This window comes from Terrapene carolina, unplaced genomic scaffold (genome assembly GCF_002925995.2).
Source record: "Terrapene carolina triunguis isolate 2854851 unplaced genomic scaffold, T_m_triunguis-2.0 Scaffold234, whole genome shotgun sequence".
Lineage (NCBI taxonomy): Eukaryota > Metazoa > Chordata > Testudines > Emydidae > Terrapene > Terrapene triunguis.
Genome location: NW_020664585.1, coordinates 9,264,998 through 9,288,359, shown reverse-complemented (window position 1 = coordinate 9,288,359; position 23,362 = coordinate 9,264,998). Strand labels below are relative to the sequence as shown.

The 23,362-nt window shown below is 44.6% G+C and overlaps 1 protein-coding gene across 1 annotated transcript in view; it reads right to left on the bottom strand.

Annotated features, from left to right (window-relative positions):
• Positions 1–20,125: 20,125 nt before the first annotated feature.
• Positions 20,126–23,362, bottom strand: part of AACS (acetoacetyl-CoA synthetase) — a 60,910-nt gene continuing 57,673 nt past the window's right edge. The window contains exon 17 of the mRNA XM_026657016.2: positions 20,126–20,928. Within this exon, the coding sequence (XP_026512801.1) occupies positions 20,791–20,928 (138 nt within the window). The 3' untranslated portion in view covers positions 20,126–20,790. The remainder of the gene's footprint in view (positions 20,929–23,362) is intronic.

Here is a 23,362-nt window from a genome sequence, read left to right as displayed (position 1 = left end):
TCTTCAGAAACGGGCTCTTTACTTTCGGTTTGGCTGCACACAGAATATTCTCCATTGTGATTTCAGCAAGACATGCAAAACCATTTAGTCTGGGACGGGCACTTTTTTTGCGCACCCCACTTAAAAGCTCCCCAAAAAGTGCCTGAGTCAGACCTCAGTTGTCACAGGAAGTTTCCTCCCGGTTTCCCCCAGTGAATTGCAAATGCAATAGAAGAAAAAGGGCTGTGGTCTCATTCGCTACGTCCCAACAAGTTGGATCCAAGGCTGGAGCTTGTATGTTAACCCTCTGATTTCCTGACTGGCTGCATTCAGTAACCCAGAACATAGGGTTCATCATGGTCAACTCCCATTGCTACGTTACAGCGCAGGAATATTGCATGTCCCAAATAGGATCAGACTGTCAGTCCATCAAGCCTAGTAACTTACCTCTAGCAGGAGACCACTCCCCATGGCTTAGAGGAAAGTTTAACACACCTATAATGGATCCAGCCAAATATTTATGGGAATCGTTTATAGGACATTAGCTCCAAGAGGCCCAACCCAAAATCAGAGCCCCCCTCTACCATGAGAGACAGTCCCTGCCAGACCAAACAGACAAGACAGAGAAAGCATGGGAGACAGGACATAGTATTATCCCCATTTTACAGTGGGGGAACCGAGGCACCGAGAGACTAAGTGACCTCTAGGTGCTATTGTAATACAAATAATAATTGTAGTGAGCTGTAATCTCATTCATTGCTCTAGATCCCTGCACTAGCACAGAGCTCATGACAGGATCAGGACCCTGACTGCTCTGGGCCTCAGTTTACTCCCCTGTAAAATGGAGATCACACCCCTCCCTGTTGAGGGAGCTACATAATGTTAACTCTTGGGAAGAAGCTCACAGTCAAGTTTGACTAACTGTGGTTGGACCATGAAGTTTGATTAACTCAGACTTACAGGGGCATTTCACCCATCTGTCCTGCTGCCTCCCCCTCCCCCCAGAACTTTCCTTTCTTACCTCAAATGGTCACAGTCAGGGTCCTCTGAGATCATAACAGGGGCATGGTAAGGTTTGTCATGTACTGCAAAATAGGATAGATATTTTTTAAAGTGTTCAGCGTATTGAATTTTTATAGGGTCTCTTCAACAACACTGAAGCCTTTCCTGCTGAAGATAACAGATGTTTCAGTTTCTCTTTTTCTTCTTGTCTTGTTCTCCACTTTAATAAACGGCAGAGGGAAATTTCCACTAAGAAAGATCAGGAGACACTGAGCATTTACGGTATCATTCACGGATTGAAAAAAAATGTGCTATAAAAGAACATATTTGGTAACCCAATTTGAGTGGCTCATTACAATTATATCAAGCTAATTGCCTGCCTTGTATTTCATTTGGCAACTTGTTAAACTAATTGAACAAAATAAAACTAATGAACAATTATAATGAAGTTTATAATTAGACCCTTGGAAAAACATGCTGTGAGAACATTTAAGATATAAAAAATGGTACAGGAGATTTAGAGCGGGCGGGGGGGGGGGGGGAAGAAACCCTGAAGATTTCAGCAAATCATTAAATTCTCCTCTTTTGAAGTGATTTCTCCTGTGACCTGAAATTATTGTTGTGTAGTCTAGTTCCAACTGATGCCAACTCAAGTTTCTTCCCTCAACTATTAATGCACATACAGCACCATCTTACAATGCCCCTAAATCTGGGAAATACCTGCTAGAGATGCAGCTCAGACATCATATTTTTAACAAAGTCAATTATATAATGTAGGATCTATATTAAGCTGGCTTTATGATCATAACAAACGAAAAACAACACTGTCACATTGGCCGGCTGAGCTATTCTTTCATCGCAAAACCATGTTTCCATTTCAGGACCCAGGGAGATAGAAATAGGAGAAATAAAGCAAACCATCACTATCTGTGTGTTTAGAGCCATTTAGAAAAAAACAATGTTATTGTCCCCACACTCAATCCATACACAGATTTAAATAAACTTTTTCCAGTTTCTTTCCCCTCTCTCCCCGGAGTCTAGGCAAGGAAAATTAAATACAGTGATAAGACAGAAGCACTGACCTTTCAGAGTTTCAATTTACAGGGTCAATCAGGTACGCACTGAAACCTAATAGAATTGTCACATCAGAATCTGCACAGTTTTAAAAGTTCTTTCCTCAAGTTTGTACATGACAGTAATTATGTAATACATAACCTGGCAGGAAGTTGGGTTTTGCATCAGGGAAAAAAGACAAACACCCCAATTCACAGAGGAAAAATACTCAAGCCTCCCTTCTAAAAGTCTGGACATTATTTGTATTAGGGTACCAACTGCAGGCTCTAACCAAGATCAGTGCAAAGCAATTGTGCTGACAGCCCCTGGCCTGAAGAGCTTACATTCTAAATAGCCTAGACGAAGGGTGGGAGAAAGGAAATTATAGACCTATTTTACAGATGGGGATTGAGGCAAGGAGAGATTAAGTGACTAGCCCATGATCAGATGGGACATCTGTGGCAGCACCACAATGTGATCTAGTTCCAGCAGAGTGTCCTAAGCCAATTCATCTTTCCACTTAAGTTACAGTTTGATTTTTAAAGTGAGCAAGGTAAGGAATAGTTGGGGGGAAAAACCTGCTCGCCTTGAGGGCTATAAAAAATACCTTCACTTGCCTCCCGCAACATTTCAATAGAGCACAGTAATAGAAAATTCCATTCTTGTGGTGAAGTCTCAACATTTTTATGACAGGGGAATTGAAAGTCGTCTTTTCAATCTAATTACAGGTTTCACCGTGCATGTGAGAACGGGCTAGTGTCAACATGGATTTGAAGTGGTATGCAGCAATCTTCATTTCATCGGTTTTCCATGGGGTTTGTTTTGTTTGGAGGTTTTGGGAGTGGGAGGAGTATCTTTTTTCTTTAAATCGATCTGTCATCCCCAAGCCACTACAGGTAAAACTGATACAAAGTTTTACAAAGTTTACCCGGTCTCTCTCCCAGTCGCTCCATTCTGTGCTGCCAGTGCAGTAGTTTAAACTTTAGGCAATCAGGGAACTGAGCACATAACGGTTTGTGAAAGCAGCATGGGTGCCTTAGAACTCATTCAGTTGGTCTCCTCAGCCTGCGAAACGCGCATGGAAGTCAACAGGAGTTTTACCTGAGTAAGAGTTTCAGGCCTGATTCTACAGCATCATTTGCACCCGGCACCTTGCCATAACTGCAGCCAGTGACTGTTGAGTTTGCAGAACAAAACCACCAAGACTGAGCTGAAATGCACTTGTCTTCCCAGAGCAGTCTCTAAGAAAAGGCCCTTTCTCATAAGAATAATCCACATGCATTGCCTATTACCCAAACCCTGGCATTTCCCCCTTTGGGGGGGGGGGGGGAGGGGGGAGGGCTTGTTCCTTTGTGAAATTAAAAAAAATATATATATATATATATCCCTCTGCATGCTTACCCTGCCAGAAAGGTAGAAACACGTGTAGTGTAGCTATCCAGCCTTTTTTTCCCCCTGCCTCAGCAGCACTTGTAATCCAATTCACACCAGCGGAGTTTAATAATGCCTTTCCCTAACACATTTCCTGAAGATGGAGGATAGCAATCTGACACATTGATCTCGCTCATCGCTACTTTCCAACAATTCCACAGGTTGGTAATAGCCTGCTGAGACCCTAGATGTGTTAAAAGTTCACATGCGTGTGCACACGGGAGTGTGCGTCTCCCTCCTCCCCAGCCCACCCCACACATCGTGACAATAAAATAGCTCAAGAAACAGGAACAAAACCCCTAACATGAAGCGTGAAATAGGTTTTGTGATCCCAGATAACCAGGTCAATTTATAAACCTCACTCTGAATTTGCACTACAAGAACTAATCCTGTACAAGAATCTCTCTTCATGCCTTATACACTTGCATTAATTCCTGAAGTGTCATGTATCTAGCATATTTTATTAGACATGAGAACTAGGAGAATTAAAATTCTTGGATGGATATCATTAGGTACACTCGGGACTGGCTCCTTATGGCTTGTCTACACACACACACACACCAGTTGCACCCATTTAAACCAAAATCCATTTTTAAACCTCTATTTAAACCAGTGCAACATTCTGTGTATACATTCTTAGCTTGGTTTAAGAGCAATTTATTTCATTTTAGCTTTAACTTCTTCCTAACCAATTTAAGTTAAATTAAATAAGCCAGGTTTAAACTAAAATGAGAGTGCCCATGCGGACTGTTGCACCAGTTTAAATTGGTTTAAAAAAAAAAAATCACACCTTCATCTACATGCAGAGTTGCATCAGTTTAGCTCTTAGGCAGCAGCATTTCACTGGGTATAAAGCCTCCTGTCTACTCCTTTGCAGGCAATGAACAGATAGAGCTTAACAACAGTCTCACCGCCTAGCTAGCATCACCCCTAGCTGAGTACTCAGCAGAGAGCAGCCTGAGCCGGAACTACAAAGCCAAACACTTCTGCTCTTTAGGGAGGGGAAATCAGACTCTAAACCCAGATCTGGATCCAAAGGTCACAGCTGGCCAATATTAATAGGCCCGGCCAAACTCCTGGATCATCCAAATGTCCTTGAAGTCTAGGTGGGAAGGGAAGTTGAAATCTGGCCACAGAGTCTGCAGAGCTCAGGCCAACCTCTGGCACTGGCAAGCTCCCAGACAATGTTCTAGGTGCGTGTATAATTCCAAACGCCTACTCAAGTGCTTGCACTCCCCTAATAGTGCTCTGCATCCTTCCGTCGCACCGAATTCCTGTGTGATGTCACGGACTCAAGTAAAAACTGTTCTGAAAAGGGGAAAGAGCAGGGACTCAAGCAGAGAGGAGAGCGTGAACTGTAGAGAAGGAAGAGAAAGCAAAGCGAGTAACCAGAAAACCCAACAAAGGCAGGTTGGTTCCTGAGTACTCTACGTCACTAGTCGCCACTGGGTCCCATTATAGTCCAGCAAAATTTAGTCCTTCAGTGAGACCAGGATTTACCCCACAGTTCACAAAACTTTAGCAGCTTTCCCAAATATCGGAGTCAGAGCGAACAGGATTCTCCAGCCACTGGGCGAAGATGACAGGGACAGGTCAGTTAAACCACATTATATGAAAGTCACCATGTCAAAGAACAGTAGGACGAACAATACCAGACTCCCATCATCCACTCTGACCCCCTGCCTGTCACAGACCTACTCCCAGGACATCCTTCTCAGTAACACAGTATGGCCAGTGCTGAGTTCCGGCAGCTCTACGCTTGGTAGTTCATATCCCCAGCACCTCTGGGCTTGTTGCATTAATTATGAAATTTTAAAAATGACTTGAGCCCTGGCACCTAATTGCATGAGCCCCAGAACCTCTTTACTGCCAACTCCAAGTGTTCTAAAAATCATGAGTCAGGCTCACCAAAAATCATGAAATTGGCTTTAAAAATCATGAGATTATGTAGAAATAGATTTGGTGTTTTTAATTTGTCTTCTGCTTTTGGGGCCTTTAGGGTCCACTGGGGCCACATTTTGAAGCTTTCTCCACAGCCACGAGGGTTAGAAACTTATTTGTTCTTTAAGAACAAAGGCTGAAATCATCACATATCCACTTGACCCCAGGAGCTGGGACTTACAGGAAAACAATCATCATAAGGACTCATGACAAAATCATGAGAGTTGGAACACTGCTAATGTCTTATCTACCCTGCTCTTGGATCTCGGCAATACCACCAACCTGAGCTCCTTCCTCAGCTGGTTTTACTGCTGAGCGGAGACCTTGTGAACACTGTTCACACAGATTGCATTGTGCAGGAGAGATTACATAGACCTAGCACACCATGATCTGTGTTTCTTGTTTACACAGACACATACCTCTCCTCGCCCTCTACTGCCTAGGCGTCACTGTACACATTCATGCCTAACATGGCGCATATGCCTGCTATGAACCTATCCCTTCCGATTCACTCCTTCCATACTGCAGTAACCAGAGAGGATACCCAGTCCCTGCTCTTTCCCCTTTTCAGAACAGTTTACTGAAGAGTCCGTGACATCACACAGGAATTCGGTACGACGGAAGGATGCAGAGCACTATTAGGCCTGGTCTACACTACGAGTTTAGGTCGACTTTAGCCGCGTTAAATCGACTTAAGCCTGGACACGTTTACACTACGAAGCCCTTTCTGTCGCCTTTAAACCGGTTTCCTAACACCACCTCGACAAGGGGATTAGCGATAAAATCGGCCTTAGGGGGTCGGAATTGGGTTAGTGTGGACGGAATTCGACATTACTGGCCTCCGGGAGCTATCCCACAGTGCTTCATTGTGACCGCTCTGGACAGCACTCTCATCTCAGATGCACTGGCCAGGTAGACAGGAAAAGCCCCGCGAACGTTTGAATTTCATTTCCTGTTTGCTCAGCGTGGAGAGCACAGGTGACCATGCAGAGCCCATCATCACAGGTAACCGTGATGGAGTCCCAGTCCCAGTCCCAGGATCGCAGAAGAGCTCCAGCCTGGACCGAGCGGGAGGTACGGGATCTGATCGCCATCTGGGGAGATGAAGCAGTGCTCGCCGAACTCCGAAACAGTAAAAGAAACGGCAAAACATTAGAAAAGATCTCCAAGGCCATGAAGGACAGAGGCCATAACAGGGACGCACAGCAGTGCCGCGTGAAAATTAAGGAGCTAAGGCAAGCCTACCACAAAGCCAGAGACGCAAACGGAAGGTCCGGGGCTGAGCCGCAAACATGCCGCTACTACGCGGAGCTGCATGCCATTCTAGGGGGTGCAGCCACCACTAGCCCAAGCGTGTGCTATCAGTCCCTCTCTGGAAACGGGGAAGCGGGTTTGGCGGACGAGGAAGATGAGGATGGAGAGAACATAGATAGCTCACAGCAGCAAGGAAGCGGAGAAACCAGTTACCCCAACAGCCAGGATATGTTTGTCACCCTGGACCTGGAAACAGTAACCCCCGAACTCACCCAAGACCCTGAGGGCACACAGGGGACCTCTGGTGAGTGTACCTTTGCAAAAATTACACATGGTTTAAAAACAAGCGTGTTTAATGATTAATGATTAATTTGCCCTGGCAATCGCGGCCAGTACAGCTACTGGAAAAGTCTGTTAACGTGTATGGGGATGGAGCGGAAATCCTCCAGGGACATCTCCAGAAAGCTCTCCTTCATGTACTCCCAAAGCCTTTGCAAAAGGTTTCTGGGGAGGGCTGCCTTATCCTGTCCGCCATGGTAGGACACTTTACCACGCCAGGCCAGTAGCACGTAGTCTGGAATCATTGCATAACAAAGCATGGCAGCGTATGGTCCCGGTGTTTGCTGGCATGCAGACAACATCCATTCCTTATCGCTCTTTGTTATCCTCAGGAGAGTGATATCATTCACGGTCACCTGGTTAAAATGGGGCAATTTTATTAAGGGGACATTCAGAGGTGCCCCTTCCTGGTCTGCTGAACAGAAATATTCCCCGCTGTTAACCACGCGGTGGGGGGGAGGGGTGAAGTGACCATCCCAGAGAATTGGGTGTGAGGGGGAGGGGAGTTAGTTGGGTTTGTGCTGCATGTTAAACCTGAAATCGCAGCCCCTCCTTTTACATTGCAAACCCATTTTAAATGGCACGGGTGCTTGGTATGGGAAATGAGGGCAGAACTGTTTGAAACCATCCCCACATGTTAAGAAGGTTAAAAAAGCCCAAAGACTGTATGTCTTACCATGGCTGCCTGCAAGCTGAAATCTGTGTCCTGGCACTGCGTGAGTGATCTCTCACACCAAACCAGGAGACTCTCAATATAAGAGGAAAAATGCGACCTTGTAACGAAAGCACATGTGCTGTGTGATGTTGTGAACAGCAAAATCTAACGTGAAAGAGTCTACCCATTGTTCTCTAAAATGTATCTTTTTTAACAACCTCTCCCTTCTCCACCAGCTGCAAATCTTACTCCTTCGCAGAGGCTAGTGAATATTCGAAGAAGGAAGCGAAGGACGCGTGACGAAATGTTTACTGAACTTCAGACTGCCTCCCACGCTGACAGAGCACAGCTGAATGCGTGGAGGCAGTCAATGACTGATTTTAAAAAAGCCCAATATGAGCGAGAGGAGAGGTGGCGTGCTGAATCGCGGGCTGAAGAGGAGAAGTTGCGTGCTGAAACGCGGGCTGAAGAGGAGAGGTGGCGTCAACTTGTAATCAGAAAGCAAGAGTCGATGCTCCGGCTGCTGGAGCATCAAAGTGATATGCTCCTGCGTATGGTTGAGCTGCAGGAAAGGCAGCAGGAGCAGAGACCGCCGCTACAGCCCCTCTGTAACCAGCAGCCATCCTCCCCAAGTCCCATTGCCTCCTCACCCAGACGCCCAAGAACACGGTGGGGGGGCCTTCGGCCACCCACTCACTCCACCCTAGATGATTTCCATAGCAATAAGTTTTAAAGTTTTAAATTGGAGTGTGTCCTTTTCCTTCCCTCCTCCCCCACCCATCCCGGGCTACCTTTCCAATTATCCCCCTAGTTGTGTGCTGAATTAATAAAGAATGCATGAATGTGAAGCAACAATGACTTTATTGCCTCTGCAAGTGGTGCTCGAAGGGGGGAGGGTAGTAGGGGAGGGTGGGGTGGTTGGTTTGCAGGGAAGTAGAGTTAACCGGGTGGTGGGGGAGGGGCAGAGGGTTCATCAAGGAGCAACAAACAGAAGTTTCACTCCGTAGCCTGGCCAGTCACAAAACTGGTTTTCAACGCTTCTCTGATGCGCACCGCGCCCTGCTGTGCTCCTCTAACCGCCCTGGTGTCTGGCTGCGCGTAATCAGCGGCCAGGCGATTTGCCTCAACCTCCCACCCCGCCATAAATGTCTCCCCCTTACTTTCACATATATTGTGGAGCGCACAGCAAGCAGCAATAACAATGGGGATATTCTTTTCGCTAAGGTCTGAGCGAGTCAGTAAGCTGCGCCAGCGCGCTTTTAAACGGCTAAATGCACATTCCACCACCATTCGGCACTTGCTCAGCCTGTAGTTGAACAGGTCCTGACTACTGTCCAGGCTGCCTGTGTACGGCTTCATGAGCCATGGCATTAATGGGTAGGCTGGGTCCCCAAGGATAACGATCGGCATTTCAACATCCCCAATGGTTATTTTCTGGTCCGGGAAGAAAGTCCCTTCCTCCAGCTTTCAAAACAGAAGAGACTGCCTGAAGACGCGAGCATCATGTACCCTTCCCGGCCAGCCCACGTTGATGTCGGTGAAACGTCCCTTGTGATCCACCAGGGCTTGCAGCAGCATTGAAAAGTACCCCTTGCGGTTTATGTAGTCGGTGGCTTGGTGCGCCGGTGCCAAGATAGGGATATGGGTTCCGTCTATCGCCCCACCACAGTTTGGGAATCCCATTGCAGCAAAGCCATCCACTATGGTCTGCACGTTTCCCAGAGTCACTACCCTTGATATCACCAGGTCTCTCATTGCCCTGGCAACTTGGATCACAGCAGCCCCCACAGTAGATTTGCCCACTCCAAATTGATTCCCGACTGACCGGTAGCTGTCTGGCGTTGCAAGCTTCCACAGGGCTATCGCCACTCGCTTCTCCACTGTGAGGGCTGCTCTCATCCTGGTATTCTGGCGCTTCAGGGCACGGGAAAGCAAGTCACAAAGTTCCATGAAAGTGCCCTTACGCATGCGAAAGTTTCGCAGCCACTGGGCATCGTCCCAGACCTGCAACACAATGCGGTCCCACCAGTCTGTGCTTGTTTCCCGGGCCCAGAATCGGCGGTCCACGGCATGAACCTGCCCCAGTAACACCATGATTTCCACATTGCTGGGGCCTGTGCCTTGTGAGAGGTCCATGTCAATTTCCTCATCACTATCGTCGCCACGCTGCAATCGCCTCCTCCTCAGCTGGTCCTGGTTTGGCTTTGGCATGTCCAGGAGGCTCTGCATATGCTACAGGACAATGCGCGTGGTGTTCATAGTGCTCATAATTGCCGCGGTGATCTGAGCGGGCTCCATGATCCCAGTGCTGGCTATGGCGTCTGGTCTGAAAAAAGGCGCGAAAGTAGTATCTGACGGACCAGGGAGAGAGGGAGGGAGGGAGGGGCGAGTGACCACATGCCGTACAGGTAGGGAGAGAGGGAGGGAGGGGCGAGTGACGACATGGCATACAGGTACAGGGAATTAAAATCAAGAAAGGTGGCTTTGCATCAGGGAGAAAGACAAACAACTGTCACACAGAATGCCCCCCCCCCAAAGATTGAACTCAAAAGCCTGGGTTTAGCAGGAGGGAGGGGGGAAGCAAATGAATGCAGAATAAATCTATTTTTTACATCTTAAGACGACAGTGCAGCATGACTGATAGCCCTTGGCATTTTCTGGGTGCTTGGCAGCAAATACTGGGCGCTTGGCAGTAAGCCTTCAGGTCTATTGCACGATCTGATACCCACTGCAATATGACAATGATGGATACCAATCGTAATATGCTATCTACTGCCCAAAAGGCAAGGGGTTGCTGCTGTGTAGCAATCTAGCCCCACGTCTGCCAGCCCCATGTCTGCCAGCACCCAGATCGCCATCGGCCTCTTCTGGGTGCTTAGCAGACAATACTGGGCACTTGGCAGAAAATAGCATGCTACGACTCTGCTAACATGCAATGATCCAACAGGGCGCCTGGCAGAAAATAGCATACTATGACTGATAACCATCATTGTCTGCCCGGGTGCCCATGATCGACAGCCACTGCAGTACGACGACGACGGATACCAGTCGTAATATACCATCTCCTACCAAAAGGCAAGGGGCTGGTGCAATGCAGCCCCACGGCTGCCAGCCCCACAGCTGCCAGCACCCAGATCGCCAATGAAGGCTACCAGTCATGCTGCACCGTCTACCGCCAAAAGGCAGTAAGCTGCTGCTGCTGTTTAGCAATGCAGTCCCACGTTTGCCAGCACCCGGAAGACATATGGTGACGGTGAGCTGAGCTGAGCGGGCTCAATGCTTGGCGTGGTATGTTGTCTGCACAGGTAACCCAGGTAAAAAGGCGCGAATCTATTGTCTGCCGTTGCTGTGACGGCGGGGGAGGGGCCTGACGCAATGTACCCAGAACCCCTCGCGGCACTGCTTTGCATCATTCGGGCATTGCGATCTCAACCCATAATTCCAATGGGCGCCGGAGACTCCGGGAACTGTGGGATAGGTACCATAGTGCAATGCGCCGGAAGTCGACGCTAGCCTCGGTACTGTGGACGCGGTCCGCCGACTTCATGCACTTAGAGCATTTTATGTGGGGACACACACAATCGGCTGCATACAACCGGTTTCTATAAAACCGGCTTCTATAAATCCGACCTAATTTTGTAGTGTAGACATACAGTGCAAGCACTCGAGTAGGCGTTTGGAATTATACACACACCTAGAACATTGTCTGGGAACTCGCCAGTGCCGGAAGTTGGCCTGAGCTCTGCAGATTCTGTGGCCAGATTTCAACTTCCAAATGTCCTTGAAGTCTAGGTGGGAAGGGATGATCCAGGAGTTTGGCTGAGCCTATTAATATCTTGGAGAGCATCAAATATAATTAAATAATTGTTTGTAGTTGTGTGTGAAGATTTATGATGAAAGGAAAGAATGTTTTCACACCTCTGGATAATTTGTAGCCTGAATCTTAATACCCTAGTACTGCTATAAATGGCCTCTTTGTAAAAACTAAAACAGAAACCATGCTGGAATATACTTTTCACCAGTAGAACTTCCCACCCTCTCTCCCCAGTAGATTTGATTGTCTTTTTTTTATACTGCTAGAGTGCCAAATGAAAGAACTAAGCTGCAGGATGGGGAGTTTGAGCAAACTCCATAGTAGTTACATGAATTGACTACGTGTGTTCCATTACATTTGCTATTGTACAGTAATTAACTAAACATTACTAGAAATTAAGGTTCTTCCAAGGGACTCAGTCATTTGAGGTTGGTCCTGCTTTGAGCAGGGGGTTGGACTAGACCTCCTGAGGTCTCTTCCAAGCCTAATCTTCTATGATTTCAGCTTAACCTCACGCTGAGCAGTGATAATGCTCTTGAACTTTGCAAAAACGCCTGCCTACAGTAGTAAGAGACGTGACTTATTAAAATCTTCTCATTGGGAAGTACTAGATCCAATTAAACGTTCACTAATGTGCTACGTAACCCAGTTATAAATGGCATGCTAGGGATTCCCCACCCCCATCGCCCCTCCAACAGCTGTACAGTGAAATGCATCTCTGTTGGGTTGCTTGGAAAAATCCCTGACACCATCAGAAGTAATGATGAGAGTTTGTGCAGATGGCTGCTGTCTGCTACATCAAAACTTGAGGACTTCTTATTGTTCTGTGACTAAAATTATTCTATCCAAACCCCTCTGACTCCCTCGTGGCATTTGAGAGACTGCCGCCCTCTGCTTTGCATAACATTCGCTTCCACTTCTCAAACAGATCATGTAGAGAAAGATGCTTGAACTGATGTTGATTATCTTATCATTTGAATCTAAAAAGGCCCCTAATTCCCAGCAAGGAAAAATATGTACACTCTCCAAATATCTATGGCCACCATATTTTGCAGTGTGTGACTGTAGCTCCATGAAGATTTACAGGCGTGCACTGATATCTTTACAGTAAATTACAATTGACCAGATTTAGTTTTCACTTAAAAATAAAAAAAATAAAAAATAAAAAGATACAATCTGGAGGAAAGGGAAATTAGATCTTCTTTATGTATTAAACCCTGGTCCTTTAAAGCTAGAAATACTCCATCTTCAAGAAGGCAGCACAATTGGAGGGAGAATCAGGCACAGGTGAAATAAAGATCTCCGCTCTGTGGGAGACAGCTGAGAACTAGACGGTGACTAAGATATTGAGGGAAGTTGTTTGTCAGTAACGAGATGAGAGGTTGAACCAGACAAACTGCTTGCCACAGACCAAAAAATTTAAAGGAAGACAAAGCACAAGTGCAGAGAGACCGCAGACTAGATCGGTTCTGGCAGACAGGAACCTTTGTGGGCAGAGTCACAGAGTGCACCATGGTTTAAAAGCTGAATGAAGAGCAGTCAATGGGAGGAGAGGAGCTGGTGCCAGGAGAGAGAGAGAGAATGAATGAATACTACTTTGAATAATACTTAAATTCCTCCCAATCAGAGTGGTGAATCTACATTTAAACTGAGTCAAAGCAGACAGAGTGCTTTCAAATAAAATAATCAGCCCTGCTAGGCTGGTGCCAGAGTCAGCATCTCTCCTCACCCCACTGTGTTAAGGCACTTTCTCCTTAGTGACTAGCAGTGCAGATCACAGAGTCCAAGTGCTGGACTACAACAAATTCGTTAGGGCTCGTTCGTTGTCTGACAAGTTTATTGGTGTTCTCCTGAATGAATAGGAAGGACGCAATGTTCCTCAGGGAGGATGCCCCTGTCCTATGCTGCCCACCTTACTTATGAATGGGGTGGAGAAAGTGATCAGTGGTATTTACCCAGTTGCATAACACAAGAACCAGGGGTCACCCAATGAAATTAATAGGCAGCAGGTTTAAGACAAACATGAGGAAGTACTTCTTTGCACAATACACAGTCAACCTGTGTAACTCAACAGCCAGGGGATGTTTTGAAGGCCAAAAGTGTAACTGGATTAAAAAAAGAACTAGAGAAGTTTATGGAGGATAGGTCCATCGCTGGCTATTAGCCAGGATGGTCAGGGATGCAACCCCATGCTCTAGGTGTCCCTAAACCTCCAGCTGCCAGAAGCTGGAATTGGACAATAGGGGATGATCACTCAATAATTACCCTGTTCTGTTCATTCTCTCTAGGGCACCTGGCATTGGCTATTGTTTGAAGCCAGGATACTGGGCTAGATGGACCATTGGTCTGACCCAGGATGGCCGTTCTTATATCCTCCCCACTTCAGCTCCTGATTGGCATTCAGCAATCGCACATGAACAGTCCAGAACAATGGGGCTAGTTAGCAACATAACCTCAATATTTGGTGACGCTAAAGAATCTGAGTGTTTGTCACTCAGACATGCCACTTCCTCACCTTGTCAGTATGACGACTATGGCAAGAGACCAGGCCCAGGACTCAGACACGTGTAAGAGATAGTGACGGTTGTGACGATGATACATGTGTGCACCTTTAGCAAGGACTTGGCTGGATCTCTCTTCTCTCTTGGAGCCATCCATATAGCAAATAGCATTAAAGAAACTTAACACTGCCATTGTGTCCTGGGATTCTCTCTCCATAACATAATAAACCATATCTAAAGTGTTAATACTGCTCTCTGATGCATTTTAAATTTTATTTTAGCACCGATTTACCTATTAGACCCTGACGGTGCTGCCTTGTAAATAATATACTTTAAAAATTGTATGTATTAACCTGAAAGACAATAATGGCTCCAGGGAAAAGTCCACTCCATCAGGCAACTACCTGTTTTTTAAGTCACTAAAGAGGTAACTCACGCAATCTCTCGCACATAAAATTTTATTTGTATCAGTTGTAGCCAGTATGGGCTGTTGTGTTCCTACTTCTTTTATTTCCTCTTGGAGAACTACCACTAAAAGGAAATTAATTTTTTAAAAAGTAAGCATGAGGGGAAGTACGTATTTTAAACCAAAGGACAAAAGCAGAGGGATTCAAAAGTAGGGGCATGATAAAACAACAATGCACAACTGAATGAGTTATGCATTAATTATGAACCAAACTAGCTGGAAGAAAGAATTTAAACAGAAAAATGTGAATGATAATTGGGAATGGTTTAAGAACATTTTACTATGTGCCAAAAAGCCACAGTCCCACAGCTGAGAAAGAAGGCCACACGGGTTAATAAAACAACCTGGCTTAGAAGGGAAGAAGTGAAACCCCATATATAACAAACAGAAGAAAGGGGAAGTTAATAATAATGAATATAAATTCAGAAGCTAGGCAGTGTAGAAAATTCATAAGGGAAGCAAAAGGCTTCCATAGGGGAATGGTAAATAATGAGGAGGACAAGTCACCATTAGAGTGTGATCTGGATCGTTTGGTAAGCTGGGCTCAAGCAAACAATATGCATTTTAATGACCAAATGTAAAGTTATACAGCTAGGAACAAAGTCTGCAGGCTGTACTTACAGGATGGGGGACTCAATCCTGGGAAGCAGGGACTCCGAAAAGAACTTGGGAGTCACGGTGGATAATCAGCAGAACATGAGCTCCCAGTGTTGATGCTGTGGTCAAAAGAGCTTAGCTGAGTCTGCTGTGAAGACTGTTATGCTGCTCAGACGCTGACAGTAGTGCAGAATTGCAGCACCCAGCAGGAATCATTCTGCAAACTCTGGAACACATGGCTGCTGCGCCACCCTGGCGAAGGCTGCAGCATCAACCCACCTTGATGTCCAGCCAATTCTTCCTCCCAGGGCACAGGGCTACTGAAGGAGGCTATTGCAAATGGCAGCACTGTCCTCACCTCCCTAAGTGCAAAGACTCCCAATGCACCAGCTCCTAAGAGGGGAGCACAGGGGGATGGAGACCTGAAGGAAAGAAGCTCTTTGAGCCCTCTACTCCTCCTGCATTCCCATGCAAGGACCAGTCAGTCTATCCCTGCACCACATACCAGCTTTATCCTGGTACTGTATTTTCCCCAATAGGGTGGAATGTAGCCGGTGCACCCAGACTTGTAGACGTAATTAACTTAAACAAGAGATTTGCATTTACCTTTGCCTAGCTTTAGGGGTGGTGGTTTTAATAAAGAAAGTTATTCGAATGCGGGAGTGGGACTCAGGAAATCGAAGATCTGTTCCCAACTCTGCCACAGCCTCTCCTAGGTGACCTTAGGTAGGTTATTTCAGTGCCTGATTTTCAGAGCTGTTCAGCACTCACAAATCCCACTGACTTCAACTGGAGTTGCAGATGCTCAGCCCTTGTGAAAGACCCTTAAATCAACTGAGGCAGAAAGAGGTTATTTGTAAAACAGGTATACTTGCCTACCTGCCAGGGTGTAATTCAGTGGTTCTAGAGTTCTTTGCATTCCTTAGACCAGCAGTACTATACAAACGCAAAACAGCATATTATCCTACATCAAGTGTTGGGTTTATGCACTAAAGCCATTTCCAAACTACTTTTAAATCTGAAATTTGTAAGAAATCGAATTCCATCTGTTAACAATCAGAAACTTTCTACTGTGCATTTGATATGAGACATGATTGAACACACACACACACACACACACACACACACTATGCCTAGAGGTTGGGTATGTCATCAACATATCTGTGTCTCCAAACCATCTGTTTTTTATAAATGAAATAGTCCAAAATTACTTATACGGATCTGTGTGCTCTATAAACTCCAGACATTTTGCATGAATTAAAGAACAGTGTAATGAAGTTTTAATGACTACATATACACAGTTAATATAAAATTTATATTTAGCATGCTGGAGGAGCAGGGAATTCAAAGTACATAGGAGGGACTTTTAATCATAGGTTACTGGCAGCTAAGCAACTCACTTCTCTACATTTCTAGAGGGTGTACAGCCTTTATATGGAAGCGCACATCACATTAGCACGACGAACTGTCTACCCTGCCACAGCTCAGAAAGTCACATGGAAACTGGCTTGTTTCAAAATCTCATTTGGCAATGAAAGATCTCTGCAATCCGCAGTGGCCCTGAAGCGGTTGCCCACAATGACTGCATTATTCACTTACCCAGCTCAGGCGGGGCCGGTTTGAGAAAAGGGCTACCTCACAGTTGGATCAATAGTTCAGTTCAAATCATGAAGACAGGGCTGCCTGGCTATTAGGGCATTGATACAATACCACTAACTACATATTCAACACCTGACTAATTTTTGCTACAGCCCTTTGCTTGTTCATAATGGACAATTAAAGGGATTATGTATTGCTCTAGGGGAGTTGAAGTGTAAGGTACAAACAAGCACGTACTTAACTTTAAGCACCAGTATCCCTGGTGAAGTCAGCGGGACTGTTCTTATACACAAGGTTAAGCACATGCACAAACGCTTTGCTAGAAAGGCTAAGATTTTGGGGGTACTATCCTGTTACACTTTTTTTTTTTGTTTAAAGTTTCAAAGCCAGTAACGAAAAATTCCACTGAGAACAGATTTGGCTTAGCAATAGTGCTCTATGGACCCCCAAAAGCCGGGAAGGTGTTTCCAGGCCCGCATCTTCCTGAAATGAAGAGAGCTAGATTAGCAGTTGCAGAAGAGTTCCACAAAAGGTTGTGTGTTGGGATGGTGTGACATTACCCAGGCTACAATCTGGACTGATGGACAGCGGTGTCCTCACTTCTCCAACCTGGGGTGCCTTTTACACCACTTTGCTGTGAGATCAACCACTCCTGACCTGCCCCCACACAGCCTCCACCACGTAAATCACCCCTCCCTAGACTGGCCACCAACCCATCAAGTATGTTCAATTACAGAACACCACCAGCAAATTCCCAGTCCCAGACTTTGCCACAGAAATGTACATCTTGTACTGCTCAGTACCCTCCTGGACAACACACGCTCAGATAAAGTCTGATATTTCATTAATAGAAAATATGCACAAATATCATTATCCCAAATGACATTTCCCACACACAGATTTAGATAAAACAGTAAAAGAGGTTTAATTAACTACAGAGAGATTTTAAGTGATTACAAGTAATGAGGCATAAATCAGAATAGGTTACGAAGAAATAAAAAGGTAAAACGCAAACTAATACCTAACTTAACAAGCTAAGTGAATTCAAAGCAAAGATTTCTCACCATATGCTTTAGCAGTCTTACTGGCTGGAATCTTTTCAGCCAGGACCACTCCTAGTTCAGTGTTAAATTTCCTTGTCCTTCAGGTGGTGTTGATGCCATGAGTAGAGATGAAGGGAGAGATCATTTGGAGCATCTGTTCCCCATTTTTATATATCTTTTTCTTCCCTTTGAGAATCATCTCCAGCTGGGGTTCACGAGACAGTCTGTGAGATGGGAACTTCCAGCTGTTTCTTTGCCAACATGTATATTTCTCACTCACACCCTTTTTCCTGACAAAGAATGGCTGCTTAACCAGGTGATGGTCCATTTGATTTTGACGACACCCGGCTGAGGCATCAGTTTGCCTTTTGTCTTCGAGGAACCGGTCTGTGCCTGCTTTTCTAAACTTGGAAAAGTATCAATAATGTTATAAAGTAGAATCTTAATTTTTTTTTTAAACATACAATGTTGCCACATATTTTACCAGGACAATAATGATCAGCACATTGTGAGTTTTCAAATGAAAACTCACAAGGTATACTTTGTATAAAATCCATTATAGTCTTGTAACAAGGGTGAACACAGGGATACAGTCTCAGATTGCCATGATCCTGCAACCTCCCTGAATGCTAGGGCAGATGGAGACCCCAGAGAAAGCTGTGCAGCACTCCAGGGGTGTGGACCCCTTAAGCAAGCTCCCTGAAGCAAACCTACTATACCACCCAGTGTTGCCTACTAGGCGCTCTCTCTCTCTGGAGAAGGATTTGACCCAAATAATAATAATAATAATAATAATAATCACTGTCCCTAGGATGATGATGTTTCTTTGTCTTATCCCCCCCCCTTGGAAAGTTTTCTTCTTTGTTGTCTTAGCCCATCAAGATGGGGCAACGGTTCTTGTTCATCTCAAACACATCTTCCAAACTGACACCAAGCTTCTTATCTTCCTTCAGCATCTCAAGCCACCTTTTTCTAGATCTTCCTTATGATGTCCCTTTTTGATCAAAGCTTTGGTTAGCTCTGATAGCACATTAACTAAAAGTTCAATTCAAGTTACAACTTGTCAATGAATGAGAGGTGCAGTAATACAGACCTGAGATGTTCTTCCTTGCAGAAGGTGTATATTTACAGTGGGACAGCTAACGCAACGTAAAATGCTAATGGAGACAAGGCACTGGAATTTATACTGGACAGAGCTACGGGAGGTAAATGCCAGACATGTGGGGGAGACAGGATTGACCTCTACTAGCTCCACAGAGATAAAAACTCCAGTGACTTATCTCCACTAGCATTTTACATTGTGTTCGCTGTCTCCATAGTAACACTTTTTGCAGTGAAGTGCTAGCCCAGTGGTCCCCAACCTTTTTCATCTGGCGGGCGCCAGACGATGAGCCACGGAGGACCGTGGCGGCGGAGGAGCATCCGCTGAAATGCCGCCAACAAGGCATTTCGGCGGATGCTCGTCCGCCGGCGCACTTAGACACCCGCGGGCACCACGTTGGGGACCCCGATGTAGCCTGACATACTATTTTATTACAGTGCCAGTAGATGTAAAGCAGGAGGGGCACGTTCCCGGCAGGCTTGCTTCCGCATTATTCACATGCGCCACACGCCATACATGAACACGCATCTCAGTAATGTGCCACGTGCCCAGTGCTGTACGTAACACGAAGATGGCAACCCCTGCCCTGAGGAGCATACAATGTAGGAATTTTGGGGGAAGAGGGGAGAGAAAAAGATTTTAAAAAGTGTTTGGGGTGGGAGGGGGGGAAGAGAAGAGAAAAAGGAAGTTAAGCTAAGAATCAGATCATACCAGAGCACGCAGAAAGAAAAAAGTCAAATGAGACAATTGAGTGAAAATGAAAACCAACGTTTAAGGATCAGTTTATTTCATTTTTATTAAGTTTAACGTATTAACAGCAATGAATGCACTGAACACAATTAAGGACACCCATGATTTTAATGCATTAAATATTTTACCCACAATATTCAAATAGTGCATGGGATGCTGAATGCCAGGGGTTCTGTATACCTATTGCAATTGTATCTTTTGTGAAAAACAGTGTGTTTCCATTTTATAGTGTCAACATACTTGTAAAAGGTTCCCCCCCCCCCCTTTATAAACTGGAAGGATAAAGAATTAAAAAAATTTAGTTTCTCACTTTCAACATCACATAGTAAAAAGTTTTACAAAAACATTGGCTTTTATTACATTAATACACTGGAATTGTTCAGCTAATGCAATACTGGATTTTTGCCTTTGAACTCTAATAATGGATTTTAGAGCAGTAAAAGTCAAATTCTATCCTCAGTTACACTGATATAAATTCAGAGTAATTCCACTGGGGGGGGGGGGAACCACACTAGATTTTCACCAACAGAAATGTGACAGCATTTGTCCCCCTCCCTCTCGCCACCCCCCCCCCCCCAAAAAAATCTAAACATATCAGCTGAAAGCTTAAAACTATGTGAAGATATCACAAAATGAAGCAGCAATTACCTCCAACGGTACAATGAGATATTTCAAGACTGTGCTCAAACTGAGACAGTCAAATAAGAGATACAGTGAATTAAGATGTGGCTTTATAAAAAACACAAAGTATTCCATACTTTTATATTTCATGGCCATGCTGACATGCCTTTACCCTCCTGAATAGGACAAACATCAAGAATTTAAAAAAAAAAGCCACATAATCCCTGCACCTGGCTCTAACAGTGTTTTGTTTTTGTTTTAAATAAATAGCTTGAATTCCATTTAAAAAAAATGGAAAAAATCAGTTTTAACAACACCATATTCCATTATCAGTTGGAAACCGTTTGCTATTCAGGTTCTAGTTTGCCAGGTTGTTGATATAAATCTAACCCGAAAAGATGCATTTGTCACATATATAAAAACCCAACAGGCAGTTTTCCCTCTTCCAGGCTTAAAGATAGACTCCAAGACATATGGCATAGTCATCTGGTAAAAAGTAGCTAAATTTTACCCAAGCCTTTCATAATGCACTTAAAATATTTTTCCTTTAAAAGAACCACTGGTATTTAAATAGTGTTTTCTTTACATACAGTATTCATATATACAGTACAAGCACAGAACACAGATGCAAAAAACCAAACATTCAGAAATTCTGAAGCTCAGGAATATTTTGGTACAAGTCCAGCGTCTCTGGATTTGAGAAAGATCCCCGCTGATCAACGTCCTTCCCTGCAATGATCTGCTTCACAGCCACTTCAACTTTCTTCCCATTTATTGTGTACTGCAAAATTAAAAAAAAGTCACCAATGAAGCTGCACTCTTCTCTGGTTGCTTTATGGATGATCCAATGGAAAAGCCACCACCAAGGCTGGAATTGAATCATTACCCCTCGCAGAATTCCTGCCTCCACTGCTACACCTGACACCAAATAGTTTCTTAAACAGTTTGAAAAGCAAACTGAATTCGATGAGTTTTATTAGTGATTTTAGTTTTGTTTTTAAGAGACAATACCATCAGCCTAAGCCAGCTCCCATTTACTTCTAGGGAAGCAGGATCAGCCCCTTGATGCAATAATTAAAATTTTGAAACTTACTGCCATTTAAAATTACACCTGATTTTCAGCTTTTTAGGTTTTCTAGAAATAGGCCCAAACCAAAACCCTAGATCCAAGAAGCCCTGGATACGTGCATGTGTACACACGTACCTTGATCTCAATTCTGGAAGTGTTCCATCTCTTTATAAGGGGCCAAACCAACACCCTGCTTTTCAAAGCCGTGAGCTTGGAGATGGAGCCAAGCTACACAACTTGGATTCTATTTCAAGGACTTTCAATTGTTTCCCGAGAGGTTTAACTGCTGTTAATCAAAACAGATTCAGATAGAAAACTCGGCTTCTGTGGAAACAAGACATCATGAGGAGGCAAAAAAGATAGGTTCTCTGTGCTTGGGTTTCAGTGTTGCTCACCGAGGCACTACTGCAATTGTGCAGTGAAGAATTCCCAATCTGTGCTCCAAACAGTGGAATTCTTGGCTGGCAAAAGCCAGTAGGGAAGACTTGTCTCTTGTTGGCAGGGATGGTCAATCCCATTTTAGGGAGCACAAGGTGTCTCCATCAAGGAAGCCGTTGAACAAGAGCATCGTTTGGTACTGAAAAATCAGGCCAACCGCCGCCTTGTTTAGTCTAATCTTCATTTTGGTTAAGATAACTGAAGTTGCGGCAAGATAACTCTGAGCTGGTCCATCTGCATATGGACCAGGGACTCCACTGGCTGCTTTGCTAGATCTCCTTAAGGTGAAGCCCAGAAATTAGTCCTTCTGAGACACCTTTTCATTAAAGATTTTTCAGAGCAGGCCAAATGGTCTTTAGCAACATTGTATAGTTAGGAAATTATTCAGGTATTTGGTCTAATTTTTCCCTTGTTTAATACTACATAGTTCTTATCCCCTTGCACGACCCTAAATATCCACTCTTCTTCCTCAGTGATTGCCAGTCTGGTTTTGAAAAGCGAGGAGGACCTAGAATTCCCAGTGAAGTTGATGGGAGCTGCTGGAAGTTCACTTTTCTTTGGGGGGGGGGGGGGGGGGAAAAGCGGGTCATACACGTTTCAAAAAAGCTGGCAGCAAGCATTTAAGTGTATGCTTAAGTGCTTTGCCAAAAAAATCGGGGCCACTGTGCTCGTTCAGTCAAGATACTGCAAACCTTTCCCAGTTCTAATTCCCTAAATACTAACCCTGAAAGGTTTATGCATACCAAATACCCATCAGACAGAACAGCAGGGGACTTCCACAGTTTTGTATCAGTTAACACAAGCCCAGTCCAAAGACAGCGTAGATGTCAAAGTGGATCAGGAGTTCTGACCAGATCAAGAATATTGTAAAAATTTACAATATAAATTGATGCTTGTGTGCACAGCCCTTTATCACTGTAGATTATCTGTGCACAGGCAAAAAAGTTCTTTAAACATAACTATAAGCATGAAATAATTTCCAAGCCTTTTCCAGCGTTTTTGATAGTTTGTAAAATATAGGCCTGATGCCTTATACCACTAACTCCACTGATGCCAGAGTTATTCCCAATTTCAACCAGTGTAAAATGACACCAGGCTCAAAGTCCTATAATTTTAGATAGGGGCAGGTAGTTTGTTTTTATAAACGCAAATTTACATCTAGAAATAGCAGTATATGGAAAGATTTTCTTCTTCCCAAGTAAAACCTTCAAAAGAAAGCAAGGAGAGAAGCTTTGATCACTTTGCTGAGGATATATTTGATCTGAAACATAATTAAAATTCATTCCATTGTAAATTCAGTCACAGTGTGAACTAATTAACGCTCTAAGCAGGCATTCCTAAGGGGCTGGCTCTCATAAATGCCTCATTGCCATCAACTTCATTCTTTACATTCAGGTGATTTATGCATCTTTGAAATTTAACATTTTATGTAGAAGCCAAAGTTGCGGTCTAGAAAATCTATATCATCACTCAAGAGATAAGTCACAAAGGTGGGTTGTTTTTTTTTTTTTTAACCCTCATGCAAACAAGACATGCTAGGCCCAATGCTACTTATTTACAGCAGTGTAAGCCAGGAGGAACTCCCCTGCAACCAACAGACACCAGAATCAGGCCCTTGCCTGAAGTATGAAACCAAATGGGAGCTCCTGGTGCTCAGTGCCTCTGAAAGGCAGGCCACTGAGTCAGGAGCCTACATTTGGATTTAGCT